Below are 15,178 nucleotides of genomic sequence, written 5' to 3'. Positions count from 1 at the left end.
TACAATGAATTTATTATAATATTTATCCTTAAATTCTTAGAGCACTTTATAATTTAGAAAGCATTTACAAACTGTAACTATTTGAATCCTCTCAACGTTCCTCTTAGGGAGGGTAAGTCAGGTATCCTCTCCAATATTATGGATGAGAAAATTGGAAGCCCAAAGGAGAAAAGAAGCAGCTGCCAAAGGTCACACAGCTATAAGTGACAGCTGGGAAGGCGTCGCACTCTTCTTATGGGAATTACTAGTTCAGTGCTATTTTCATTCTACTTGGAGTGATTCCATGACTGAGGTGTCATTATTATTTGACAGCCTAGTCTAAAAGAATTGATTTGCTGAAATTTTGGTTTTGTTGGGTTTTGTTGTTTTGGCCTTGTGTACTTCCTTGGGCTTCTTGATACTGAGTGAGTAGGTCTGGTAATAACACATAATAAGTAACACAGAAGTTTATTCCATTTAGACTAAAGATTATAGGATATTGGCATTGTATGTGTGCCTTGTTGAATATTTCTGGTAACTTCTTTGGGGAGGCAAAATGCAGGGGTCTTGTGCAGGATTATAGTAGGTTGTTCAGGGTAAATTGTACTGAAAACATTAAGGACATTATTTCTTTAGCCAGGAGCTTAATTTAAGAAGACAAGGTATCAGTATGTAAATACTGTTTAAATGACCTTTAAAAAACCTTTAATTTTTACCTGGAAGAGTTACTGTATCTGTCAGCAAAAAGTCTCTTTTACTTAAAACAAATACTTTATTAGTGATTAACATGTTCCTGCTGTTGTGATATAGTAAAAGGAGAAAGGAGTAAAGTTACCTGCTTGCTTTTGTGATAGTTGAAGGTGAACATAAATGGGCAAGATGGCTCAGGGCTGAGCCATCCTACAAATTTGAGAAAGATTTGAGATTCTGTGCCACAGTGGAAGATACTCCTCATGTTCTATATAACGTCGATGCAACCCATGTTTTACAATAAAGTTGTCAACATTGTATCCGAACCCCCACCCCAAGTTGGGAATACCTCTTGTTCCAGATGGTAACTCTCACTTTCCCTACACCCCTAATGCTTTGGTGAAATAGTTTAGGGTGACAGTTACAAGGAGTGTGCTGTCTCATTCAGTGTCTTCAGTTTGCAGTCTGTTAGAAACTTCTGGTACTGCTGGTATCTTCCTGTCTGCTGGGATGGTGGAATATAGGGATTTGCAGTGCACGTGAATTTCAGAGCAGATGAGAACAGGGCAGGAGTGAGAGGAAGCCAAGAAATTGTGAAGATTTAAGGAGGCTTTGGGTATCCAGGATAACTTCTAAAAAAATAATCTGTTACCAAGTTATACTACTTCTCTTGTGATGTCTAATTTCCTTACTCTAAAAAATAATTGTTGGTTTGGTTTTTTCTTTTTATCATATTCTGTATCAAATCCAAACTCTTTATCCTAGTATTCAAAGTTCATAATTTAACTACTGTTAATCTTCACCTCCTGTTTCCTAACTTAAATCCACTGATCTAGCCAACCTTATTTGTGAACCCTCTGATAAAACTTGGAAAATCTAGATATCATAACTGTTTTGATCCCATTCCCTCATGGTGGGAATGCCCTATGTCTTGTTCTTCTCAAATTTGCTCCCACATGTTCATTAACTCCCTTAAGATAATTGACCTCTTGAAAGTTGCCTTCTCTAGGATGCCTTTCCTGATTAAGTGCTTCTGGCTACTTTTTTTTTTTTTTTTTTGGTGAGGCAATTGGGGTTTAAGTGACTTGCCCAGGGTCACACAGCTACTAAGTGTTAAGTGTCTGAGGCTGGTTTTGAACTCAGGTACTCCTGAATCCAGGGCTGGTGCTCTATCCACTGTGCAACCTAGCTGCCCCCTGACTAATTCTTATTGTTCTCTTCTCTCCACAGCCCCACTATGTAATTTGTATGTGTACATTTTTTCATTTGTGTTTTCTGATTCTTATGCCATTTAATATAATACATCTAGATTGTTTATTTCTTGAAGACAGAAATTATCTTCTCCTGTTACCATATTAACTTATTGGTTAAATATAAGACTTTGAGTTGGAAGGGCCCTCATAATTATTTAAAATGAACATTTAAAACAATCTTTAGATGCCAAGAGTCTTCTTGGCATAGTGGATAAAGAGCTGGCCTTAGAGTGAGGAAGACCTGTGTACTAGACTCTTCTGGGGCTGTATGATCCTAGGCAAATCATTTAACTTCCCACAGCCCTTAGATAACTTCTCCTGCGAGTTACAGAGCAGCTGCTGTTCCATACTGGTAGGAAGAGGTTTCCTCAGCAGTGAAAATCGAAGTACTCAAACAAAAAGCCTACCAAATGAAATGGTTTTATTACTGCAACCATTGCTATCTGCCCTACAGAAAACAGCTTCTAATATTATAGGGAATAATATCAGTTGTATGCTTTTCGCTATTCATCTCTTTAGTATTATATTCTGGTGTTAGATTTGTCAGAAATCTCTGAGAGTGATTTCTTTCTTACTAAGGTAATTTATAATCAGCCAGGGCAGTAAGTAATATCTAATTTGGCTTCTGCCCAAAGAGAGTAAAAATATCAGTACATAGGGTTTGCAGGCTACAGTGAGGTACTGTAACTGATAAAAAAGCACTAAAACTATGATAAAAGCATTGAAATGCTATAAAAGGAGTTTTTTACAGTGAAGAAAATGATATTCCTATCCAAATGTGGCATCAGTATTAGATTATGTATTAGATCACCACCTACTCCAACTAGGTTTAGATCTCTTTGTATTTTTCAAAGATTACTATTATGCTAGTGCTATTCATATACCAACCTTCGGAGAATATACTTATTTTATTGACTTATTATCTGATAACATTTAGAGGAAAGGAGATAAAAGTTTTCTTGCATAAATATGAATCTACTTCTTCTACCTTCAAATGGAATTGAACTGAAAATGGTTTGTTCTTTGTTAGACCTGAAACTCAACACAGAGGCCCCGTCTCTCATTCTGAGAATGATCTGCCAGAACAAGAGGAAGAAATCCTGGGATCAGATGATGATGAACAAGAGGATCCTAATGATTATTGTAAAGGTAAGACCTTTTATGTGAGGAGGTACTATAGCATTGTACCTATTTGATTCCATTTTCCTACTTTTAAAGTATTCTCTAAATGGATTCCATTTGAAGGTAGAAGAAGTAGATTCATATTTATGCAAGAAAACTTTTATCTCCTTTCCTCTAAATGTTATCAGATAATAAGTCAATAAAATAAGTATAGGTATTGCCTCCACTGATACCAGTCATAACTCATGGGCCCTTTCAACTTTGTCCATGTCTCTCTTCCCTACATCCTTCATAGAAAATCCAACCTACCCACTGAAGACTTCTCTGGTTCTTGTAATATGCTAAAAGTAGAATGAGCTTTAAATCTGTTTTCTCATGCTCCATCTATGACCAGCAAATCTCCTTTTCTGATGTGTGTGTGTCTTTATATATATCTATATCTCTACATATGTGTGTGTATGTATGTTTTTGTGTGTGTGTTTATATGCATGTATGTATATAATGTTGCTGCCTGCTTATTTCCCCATGTATCTTTCCCTTTGTCCTTTGGCTTGATTGTAATTTTGAGTCTTCCAAAGTCAAGAAGTTCTATGATTCAAAACCACATAACATCACCAGGAAGATAAAATAATTGCTTCTTTTTTACCATAACCAGAAGGTATGGGTGTGTGTAATAGATCTAAACTTAAATACTTGAAAGCTCCACGTTTTCAGGAATGTGAGATAGGTGTCAAACTGCTGCAGCCAAAAGAAATCATTATTGATATCTTCTGGTGAGGAATCTTTCCACACTTAGGCTGGTTAGACAATAAACACAATCTACTGAGTCCTTACTTTTGAAGTCTTTCCAGTTGGGTAGAAACTGCTGAAGTATATGGTCTCCTTGGTTATAATCTCTGGGACCATGTTTATCTCTCCCTAAGACTGGATGCCAGAAGAGAACTTTAGGATAGGTTTAATGCAGTATGGGGTTACTAATGAAAAGTATGAGTGTTTGAGATATATGCTCAGAAAATATTTTAAAATTCAATTTTATTTAATTTTCAATTCTGAATTCTTCCCTTCCCCACCCCAATTAGGAAGACAAAAAATGCCCCCAAATCCATTATAAATATGTATATTCGTAGGTCAAAGGGTATTTACAATTTAATAGTTTTTGAGTAGTATGCTTTCCTAGAATGCTTTGGCCAATTCACAGTTCCATTTACAGTGCCTTAAGAGATCTATATTTATCTTTTGATAAATCCTAGGTCTGTAAAACCAATCTTTTGTGGTTTGAGGAACAACTATCATTTTTCCATAAAGTATTCCTGGACTAGATAGACCCCTAACTTTTTTTTGTGGGGCAGTGAGGGTTAAGTGACCTGCCCAGGGTCACACAGCTAGTAAGTGTCAAGTGTCTGAAGCCAGATTTCAACTCAGGTCCTCCCTGAATCCAGGGTTAGTTCTTTATCCACTGCGCCACCTAGTTGCCCCACTGATGTAACTTTTAAAGCATTTCTTATGGAATGTAGCTTACTGATATCCTCTAACCAGTAGTGTGTCAAAGATTTCATCTGTTCTGTGTATGTGTGTTACAGAGATGTTGAAGATTCTCTACTATGTCATCCTAATGAAACTTCTGAAAGTATACAGATATTTGGAGAGAGGAATGGGTTTAGATTCCTTTTTCTAAGTATTACAAAGAATGAGTGTTTCATCCCCCTTTTAATTAAAATCTGTAAACCGGAAGGAAGTTGACTTTTCTCCCTCTCCAATCTCTGCCCTTATTTCTTCTAGGAGGTTATCATCTTGTGAAAATTGGAGACCTGTTCAATGGCAGATACCATGTGATCCGAAAGCTGGGTTGGGGACATTTTTCAACAGTATGGCTATCATGGGACATTCAGTAAGTTTTAGGAGTCAGTGTAGTCATTGTCTTGATCTTGTTTGTTTTTGTTCTGGACAAAACACTGGGTTCTCACTCTATGAACTTTGGGCAAATAACCACTGCTTCTCTTCCTATAAAGTGGGAATTACAGTAACCTCAAAGACAATAGGTAATTGAAAAAAGAACCATGAAGTATTTTGACCTCCTGAAAACGTGAAATGTATAATTTTTAAAAAATTATTTCCCTCTGGCACTAATTAATTTTTAAATGTACCAGGTATCCAAAACAAGAGAAGTAGAAAAATTAAAATGCTCTATTTTAGTATTTCCTCTTCCAATTACAATTTTTCTCTAGAATAGAGTTGTTTGGCTGTACAAATTTTTTTTCTCATGAAAAGTATTGACGGTGTTAAACAGTGGGACTCCAGAATCAGCACACAGATATTCAGATTATCAGTGAGCAAACCTCTTCTCTTTTATGAATAATTACTTTTATCATGTGTTGGGTTTTTTGTTTGGTTTGGTTTTTCCAGGACTTGAAAAAGCTATTAAATGATAGCCCCCAGGATGTCACAGTTTAGACCAGAGAAAATATAAGTGTTATGATGAGATCTTTATTTCTGTATGATCTACTTTTGTCATGATATAAAGGTACAGTGTATTATTTGCCATATATTACTAGGCTGCAACTTTATCATCGTGTTTACACATGGGAAAGAAGGTAGCAGAGCTCATAGTGTTGTGCCATTGGTATATACTGCCTGCTTTTCATCCACCTCTATCATAGTAGCTGTATTCAGGGTAAAGGTAGGCATCAAGATGGTGGAAGTCAGCATATAGAAAAAATCTAGAGGAAGAAACAGAGCCCTGAGGACGAGATGTAAATAAAATCTGACTGTTCTATATCTAGGGTGGGTATTAGTTACTTCAGATAGAAAGCATTTGATTACAGAGGGAAAGCCACATTGGTATTGATAGTGATCTTGCATAGTCCTCTTAACTTCTACCAATTCTAACATGGTTTTGTCCTATTTTAGGATTAATTGGCTCTGTCTCTTCCATAGGGGGAAGAAGTTTGTGGCAATGAAAGTTGTGAAGAGTGCTGAACATTACACCGAAACAGCCCTGGATGAAATCAGACTGCTCAAATCGGTGAGTATTAAGTCTCCATGCATGTGTTTGATAATAGAATTTGCCTAAATGACCTCTTTTCAATGTTTAGATCTCAACCTAGCTAAAGGAATAAAAGGGAAAAAAAGTTAGAAAAAAATTATCTGCATGTTCAGCATATGAAAAATAATATGATTTGTTTCTTGGCTCCCTTCTTGACATGTTACTTTTTTAAAAAAATGTATTTTTAGTGACATTTCTTGTTTTCATTTCACCTTAACTTCCCAATGTATTTTTCCCTTTGTTACTATCTAAAGAATCTTTCTTGTGATAGAGGGAAGAAAACAGTTCAGGAAAACTAATCCATACACCAGCCAAGTCTGTGTGTGTGTGTGTGTGTGTGTGTGTGTGTGTGTATACTTTTTACAGAGAGAGTATTTCACACCCATAGTTCCCCACTTCTGCAAAGAAGATAAGAAGGGGGCATTTTTTTTCATCTTCAAAGCCAGTCTTGGTCATTATCATTACACAACATCGTTTCTTTTTTTGTTTGGGTTTTTTGTTTTGTTTTTTTGTTGTTGGGGGGGGGGGTCTTTTTGCCAGGCAGTGATGGTTAAGTGACTTGCCCAGGGTCACACAGCTAGTGAGTGCCAAGTGTCTGAGGCTGGATTTGAACTCAGGTTTTCCTAAATCTAGGGCCAGTGCTTTATCCACTGCGCCACCTAGCTGCCCCAACATCATTTCTTTTTATGGTTTTCATTTAAATTGTTGAAGTCTTGAATATTTTCGTGGCTCTTAATTTATGTCAATTCATGTAAGTCTTCTCATGCTTCTGAATTCTTTGTTCATAGTTTCTTACAGGATGGTAATATTACTTTTCTTGTATTATAATCTGTTTAGCCATTTCCTAATTGATGTATATATACTTTATTTGTAGTATTCACTACTACAGAAAGTGTTACTATATGCATCTTGATATATGGGCACTTTCTGCCTTTGACTTCCTTGAGGCATATAAATATGTATTATAGATTATTGAGAGTCTGATACTCCAGCAAAGGTTTTTTTGGATACCATGGATCTACCTGGCTCCTGGTCTTACTGTGTTGTCTTCTTCTAGCTTCATGCATTTGTCAAGACATTCCCCATGCATGGAGCAGACTTTATATCTGTGTTGATTTAAAGTCTTCTTCCTTCAAGCCTAGCTCAGGTGTCACCTGTTGCATCAATCCTGACCCAATTCTCCTGTCTGGATCCCAGTCTCTCCCAATCACGCATCCCACTCTGACCATCTTCTGTTCACTTGCTTCATTCTAATCTATAATAATTGCTTGAACAATAAGTGGCCTCCTGCACCTTTTAGGGGCAGCATTTGCTGGTTGCTAGTTTAACATTGTGTCTCCAGTGCCAAGCACAAGCCCTGCACAAACTAGATATTGGACTTTGGCAAGAAAGCAAAATAGACATCTTTCCATATGAATTAAAACTCTGTTTTAATATAGGTAAAGTGTGAAGTTGGAGGAATGTTTCTAAAGGTATGGGTTCTCTCTACTGTCTGATAAAATACAAATGCAATCCTTCCTTTTACAACTGGCCATTTTACAGAAAGGGAAAGTAATATGTGGGGCTGGGGTGGGGCAGGGAGGGGGGGGAGGGGGGATGAGTAGCAGCAAGGCTAAGGGTGGGATTTTAGGAAACTTGTATAAGCTAGTGGGGAAGTTATTTGTAATGGAAGTGTGATCTCTCACTAGCTTCTTAGGGGCTATTAAATGCTATTAAGCATGCGCTATGATTTCCTTTAGCTCATCCAGCTATCCTCTAAAAAAGGAGCACCTACATATATTGTGTTGTTGGACCCGTTAGTGGTCTGAAATTCTGGAATCAGAGGACCTTGAGCAAAATCACTTCTGGAACTCAGTTCTGGCTCTAAATTTATGATCTGAGAACTTTCTGTAGTTTTTATTGAATTTCTGTGACCAGCAGGTAAGAGAGAAGGGAGTTCAGAGAACTTTGCTGAAGTGAGCAATTTATGTAAATGTAGCATATAATGGAACCTTATAAATACCAATTAACTTTATATATTTAGGATTGATTGAATTAGCAGAACCAGCGTAACTTTGGCTTTGGTTAATATGACTTCCTGGTGTCTCTGGGAATTATACCTATGACCCTTGCTTACAGAATCTGAGTTGGAAAAGGACACCTGGGACCATGGAGTCCAACCTATAATCCAAACAGAAAAGCCTTCTACAACATCACACACAAGTGGACGTTTACTCTGTAGTTTGGCCAAGGTGGAGCACAGTGCGACTGCAGCTTCCTAGTCCTGGACTCCAGGCCTTTCAGTGCAACCTAAGACCATATTAGCCTTTTTGGTTTCCATGTTACCCTTTTGACTCATTGAACCTACAGGCCTCTAAAATCCACTATAGGCAAGAAGCTCTCTAATGGATTCACTAATATAAACATTTTGATTTTTTTCTTGGCATCTATTTATAGAGTAGCATCCAGAATATTTCTGGGACAAATTAAAATTTACTCAGACTTTGAATATGCTGAAAATATTTAAGTGGTCCCAGTGACATCTTTAACAGGCTTATGCCCTTATTTACATAAACAGGTACTTGTTTTTGAAACCAAAATAAATAACTATAACAAAAGCCTAGCCCTAAAGAGGGAAAAGGTTTATACTGGTGTGGCTGTCTTGATGTGGTTTAATGCTATTTTCAGTGAAAATATTTTGGTATTCTCAGAATTTGAAGATCATCAAATCTAACCTTTGATTTTATAGATGATGAAATTGAGCCCCCAAAGTCACATGGTGGTGGAACCAAGACTAGAAGCAGGGTCCTCAGTTTGCTGATTGAGTGTTCTTTCCTCTGTCTTCACTCTTCCCCATGAAATTATTGATTCCATTGTCTTCTCTACTCCCTCTGCCTTTTTATTATATTATTGTTCCTGATCAGATATACTTTTCTCCCTTTGGCTTATCCAAATCCTACTTATACTTTCAGCTCAGATCAATTCCTGCCTTTCCATGAAGCAGTCTCTGCTTACTCTGTCCTTCATTATTACCTTTCTCTTCCAGCCAGTAATTTAGTGGGCATTATTATTGAAAAACATAGCTTACCCTTTAATGGAGCCGTGGTATAGTTTGGATTACTGTGTTTCACACTGTACTATATCTCATTTCTCACAGTGGCTGTTCTCAGCCTTTATTCCTCTCCTTAAGCCCCCACAGAATACCTCTAGCTCCCACACTTTGAGAATATGATTCAGCCTCCTCTTTTTCTTTTTTTAAAATGTAATAAACATTTTTATTTATAGTTTTGGGTTCCAATTTTTATCCCTCCTCCCCCCCCTGAGGTGTCAAGCAATCAGATATGGGTTATACATGTATGATTATGCAAAGTTTGCCATATTTGTCATTTTGTACAAGAAAGCTTGATTAAAAGAAAAAAAAGAAAGAAAGTGAAAAATAGCCTGCTTCAGTCTGTTCCATCAGTATCAGTTCTTTCTTGGAGGTGGATACTATGTTTCATCATTAGTCCTTTGGGATTGTCTTGGATCATTGTATTGTTGAGAAAAGTTGTCATTCGTAGTTTTTCATCAAACAGTATTGCTGTCTCTGTGCACAGCGTTCTCTTGGTTCTGCTCACTTCACTATACATCATTTCATACATCATGTCTTTCTAGACCTTTCTGAAATCATCCTGCTTGTCATTTCTTATAGCATAATATTCCATAACCATCATATACCACAGCTTGTTGAGCCATTCCCCGATTAATGGGCATGCCTTTGATTTCCAATTCTCAGCCACCACAAACAGAACTGCTATAAATGTTTTTGTACAAACAGGTCTTTTTCTTTTTTTGGGGGGGGGATTCAACCTCCTCTTTCACTGATGATTGGTTAAATTCAAAGAATATCTATTTATTTAGGACTGTTACAGATAAAATGCCAGCCTAAGGTCTAGGGAAACAAGTGACAGCTTCTACGTTCAAGAAGTTTATGTTCCACTAAGGAGATATAAGAAGGGCATAAATTAATAAATAAAAGGCAGTTTTTGACAAAGAGGAGAGATATGACTAACTAGAGGTATCTTAAAAGACTACAGAGAGAAGGTTAGGATGTGACTTATTGGGGAAGATTGGGATTCTGAGAGATGGAAGAGAAATTAGTGTATTCTGGATGATGGGGACATGTATGAATTCAGGACAAGAGACTACCTCCGGGAGTCATCTGCAGAAAGGGATTGAACCCATGGGAGCTGATGAGGTGAACAAGTGAGAGCATAGTGGAAAGAGACAGGTTTGTGACATGACCACATTCACCGGATGTGATACAAGTTGGAGGAGATCTGAGAGTATTGGAAAAACCCTGAATGGAGAGAAGAGGAATAGATCAGAGAAATGGCAAATGCTGCAAGGATGGTAAGAAAGCTGGATTCAAGAATGAGCTATTACACTTGGCAATTAAGAGTCAGTGGTAACCTTAGGGTAGTATCAGTTAAATGATGACATTTTAAGCTGGATTGCAAGGATTTAAGAGGCTGGGAGGAAAGGAAATGGAAGTACTGTGTCACACTCCTTTTTCAAGAAGTTTGGCTATGAAAAAAAGGGAAGATAGGATCTCAAAAGTCTTAGTGAAGTTCTCAGCTATGAAAACTTAAAATCGTACTAAGATTTTGGGAACACTCTATATAGGATCATATCAGAAATGGTGAGATTTAGTGAGAGTTTTTGTTTTTAAAGATATGTCATTTTTTTGTTTTGTTTTGTTTTTTGCAGGCAATGGGGGTTAAGTGACTTGCCCAGGGTCACACAGCTAGTAAGTGTCAAGTGTCTGAGGCCGGATTTGAACTCAGGTACTCCTGAATTCAGGGCCGGTGCTTTAACCACTGCGCCATCTAGCTGCCCCATATAAGTCATTTTTAAGTAGCAGAGAAGGAACCTGTAGTTGAATAGAGATTGAAAATTAGACTGAAGATATGATAGTGTGCTGAAGAAGCTAGGATGGATGGGATAGACAGGTTGGCCTTACCAATTAGTAGGTCCCTCTTTTGCTGTCATTGTCATTTTTATCTGGCAGGTCCTCTCTTTCCCTCCTGACCTATAGAAGTCCTGCCATCCTTTGAAGTTGAACTCCAAATCCATTTTGTCTGTATGAAGCCTTCCGTAATCCCTATCATTCTTCCCTTGGAACTCACATAGCATTTTGTACCTCTCTGATACAGTTATGTATTATTAGTTCGTATTAAAGTAGTTTGTAGATATGCAGCATTTTCCTACTAGACTTTGTTCTGTGAAATCAGGGATTTGTGTATTATCTAAACTTTCCCTCTCCTTCAGCACCTATCACAATGCTTTTGCAGAGAGGAAACAATATAATTGTTAAGAAAAATATTTCTGTACCACTATTTGTATTATCTTGAATTGTTTGATAATTGTTTCATGCATGTTGATCTTATCTCCCACAGTAGTTTATAAACCTTTTGTGAGCAGGAGCCATGTCATACATTTTTTTATATTCAACAAAGCGCTAGCTATACAATTGGCTGTCAACTTGATGATTGGTTTTTATAAAACTAAATTTTTAAATTTAATTTTTCATTATCAAACATTTCTTTTTTCTCCTTCCCAATGCAAAATAAATTCTCACGTTGGCCATATCCAAAAATGTGTGTCATTTGACATATTACTCCTATCTTACTATGTCAGGAGGTAAGCTGCATCATTTATCATTGGTCTTTTGGAATCATGATTATTGCGCTGATTGAAATTCTTAAGTTTTTCAAAAGGTTCATTTTTACGATATTAGTGTTATTGTACAAATTGTTCTTATTTCACTCTGCATCAATTCATGTAAGTCCTCCAAGGTTTCTTTGAAACATAAATATGCTGTACATGCAAATACATGTAAATGTATTTGTAAATGCACATAAATATATAAACATAAATATGTTGTATATATAAAAGTTTGGAAGTTATTGCATACTGTTTTTCACATGATGAATTTATAACGTGATAGTATTCTGTTACATACTATCATTTATTCAGCCATTTCCCCAGTTGATGGGAATCCACTTAGTTTCCATTTCTTTGTCCCTATATAAAAGAGTTGCTATAGATATTTTATGAAATACTGCATTGATAAAAAGGCACAATTTCAAGAGATCCACTATGAAATTAGAATTTCAATACAGTATAAGAGGACAGTATAAAGAGGGGAAAAGGAATCAAGGACTACATGCTATAGAAAAGACCAATGCTAAATCTGACTTATCTGACAACCTTACATATTTAGCAGTGTTCCCCCTAAACATCTTAAGTTTCACTTAGTACCTCGTTATAGTCTTTCCTAAATTTCTCCAAGCCCTTGAAATGATTTCATTCTTTCTCACTTCTTAGAGTAATAAATTTCATGAGCCAGGCAGGTAATTTTATTTATCATAAAATAACTCCATTAGCTTTAAGGCATACCCACTAGTTTTGATATTCTAATGGTTGGTATTTGTAAAGACTTTTTGAAATTCTAAATTAATTTGATTTATATATTATCCTTCATCAAGAGTTCATTTCTTTCCCCACTATTAGATTAGTCAAATATAATTTTTCTTTACTTCAATTATTTTATCCTTTTTGCTGTTATGTTTATATTTAATGAGACTCTCTTTGGTTGTGTGTTCCACCAGTTTTCTGGTTATGAAAAGTGATACAAGTCCAAAATATGACCTGGAAAGTTTCTTATGGATGGGAGTCACATTGGATAGCTGTTGTTCGCAGTGACTTTTTTATATAAAGAAAAAATGAAGAATGCTTAGGGTCTAAAGAAATGATATGTGCATTCTTGCCCTTAGGAAAGAAAATTTCCTCTTCAAAAAAAAATGAGATTATTTTTTAATTACACAAAAATAATTTTCAGCATTCATTTTTTTTTTAAATTTTTGAGTTCCATATTCCCTTCCACTCCTCCCTCATTGAGAAGGCAAACAATTTTATAGGTTATACATATGCTATCATGCAAAATATATTTCTATATTAGTCATGTTGTGAAAGAAAACATGGACCAAAAAATGAAAAAAGTAAAAGAGTAAAACAAATAGGATTTTTTAATCTGTTTTCAGACACCGTTATTTCATTCTCTGGAGTAGATAGCATTTTTCATCGTAAGTCCTTCAGAATTGTCTTACATCTTTTTATTTTTGAGAATAACTAAGTTATTCACACTTAGTCATTGTATAGTATCGCTGTCACTGTGTACAATGATCTGGTTCTCCTCACTTCGTTTTGTATCAGTTCATATAACTTTCTAGGTTTTTCTGAAATCTGCCTACTCTTTGTTTTGTTTTTGCTGGGCAATGAGGATTAAGTGACTTGCCCAGTCACACAGCTACTATCAAGCGTCTGAGGTTGGATTTGAACTCAGGTCCTGTGCTTTATCTGCTGAGCCACCTAGCTGCCCCCTTGCTCATCATTTCTTATAGCAAAATAACATTCATCATCATATACCACAGCTTATCTAGTCATTCCCCATTTGATGGGTGTTCAGTATTGTTCCAAATTGTTCTCCAGAGTGGTTGGTCTGGTTAACAAGTCCACCAACAGTGGGTTAGTGTGAGAATTCCCTTCTCTTCTAACTATCCCCAGATGAAGCTATATATTTACTCATAAGACAAGCCTAATCTAAGAAAATGGGTCTGGAAGATTTATATATATTGGATACCTCATTTTGTGCAAAGTTTCTTCCTAATTTTAAAAGACTAGAGAGGTCCTAATATGGTCCTTGGACTAAACTTAGTTGATAAGTTAACATGAAATACCCTTTAGTGTAGATGCTAACTATGAAGAGTTCTTGAAATTGTTCTGCTTCTTTGAGGACTCCATTTGACTACTTGCTTAGAACATTACTGATATCAGAGAGGTTAAATGTTCTCAGTAAGACCTTTAGAAATCTGTCATTATATATCATTTATTAAATGCTTAAAAGGAAACCAGATCAAGATAATCATTCCTTGTCTGCCTTTCTTTTGACTAAATACGATCTTTCTTGTACATACAGGTTCGCAATACAGATCCCAATGATCCAAATAGAGAGATGGTGGTTCAACTTTTGGATGACTTCAAAATCTCAGGAGTGAATGGGACTCGTATCCTTTCAAGAAATTACTATGGGAATGAATTTTTCTGTATAGTAACTGTTTCAGACCAGAGAAAAGAGCCGTATTGGTACATCATATATTTATTGCCAAACCTAGTTTCGATAAAACTGTTACTCTTCATTGACTTCTGAGCACACATAAGGCATGTGAATTATGAATTAAGAAAGTTATTGCACACTGTGTTTTCACATGATGAATTTGGTTTTAGAGTACAGTTTGGAGAGAAGTGGTATGGTTTTCAGGTTGTTGTCTTTGGGATTTTTGTTTCATTATTTTTCTATATCATTAACTATATCGTTTAAGTAAAACTTAACAACCAAACAGGCAAGAAGATGTACACAGGAAGGAAAAATTTTTCAGGAAATAAACTAGGTGATTCTTTTACCTACAAATTATAACAGAAATATCTAGGTATAAAACTTTTCCCCAAGGAATCTAGATGGTAAATCATTTCTGAATATGAATCCAGAGTTCTACTTTGGTTAGGGCAGTCATCTAGATTTTGAACACTTTTAACTGTCTATGTCTTCATTCTGGCTGGTTGTTGATATTTTCATCCCAACTACAAACAAATCCAGTTTTGCCCTTCCTTTATGGTGAGAAACTGAATTGTTCTAGATTTTATAGCTCAGAGAATCATACTATTTTAGAACTGGAAAGCTTCTTGGAGAGGATTGATCTTTATGGGTTAATATCAACACTCCTGACTAATTCAGCATCTAAGCAAGATTACTAAAGAACAGGAATCTATTTGTAAGGTTATTGCAGGGTGTATATTTGTGAAGAACTGAAATTGTTTGGGGTAAAGTAAGGATCCAAGGTATAAAATGATACTTATTATATAGAGGATCCTGAAAGCTCCAACAAAATATTGAGGTTATAATATAACTAGCTTTTGCATAACACTTTTAGGTTTGCAAAGCGTTTTATAAATATTGTGTCATCTGAACCTCACAATGACCCTGGGAGGTAGGTGCTATTATCTCCATTTA

General features: G+C 36.1%; 1 protein-coding gene across 6 annotated transcripts in view; it reads left to right on the top strand.

The window, feature by feature from the left end:
• SRPK1 (SRSF protein kinase 1) overlaps window positions 1–15,178 on the top strand; it is a 75,468-nt gene that overhangs the window by 32,489 nt on the left and 27,801 nt on the right. For all 6 annotated transcript variants that reach the window (XR_006356306.1, XM_044001368.1, XM_044001369.1 and 3 more), the window contains 4 exons: window positions 2,953–3,071; window positions 4,824–4,932; window positions 5,979–6,066; window positions 14,087–14,174. Coding sequence is in view for 5 of the 6 variants with exons in the window: in XM_044001368.1 (XP_043857303.1) it covers window positions 2,953–3,071; window positions 4,824–4,932; window positions 5,979–6,066; window positions 14,087–14,174 (404 nt within the window). In the remaining variant the exon portion in view is untranslated. The remainder of the gene's footprint in view (window positions 1–2,952; window positions 3,072–4,823; window positions 4,933–5,978; window positions 6,067–14,086; window positions 14,175–15,178) is intronic.

The sequence above is a fragment of the Dromiciops gliroides genome, chromosome 4 (assembly GCF_019393635.1).
Source record: "Dromiciops gliroides isolate mDroGli1 chromosome 4, mDroGli1.pri, whole genome shotgun sequence".
In the NCBI taxonomy this organism is placed as follows: Eukaryota; Metazoa; Chordata; class Mammalia; order Microbiotheria; family Microbiotheriidae; genus Dromiciops; species Dromiciops gliroides.
This window is presented reverse-complemented; position numbering and strand designations above follow the sequence as displayed.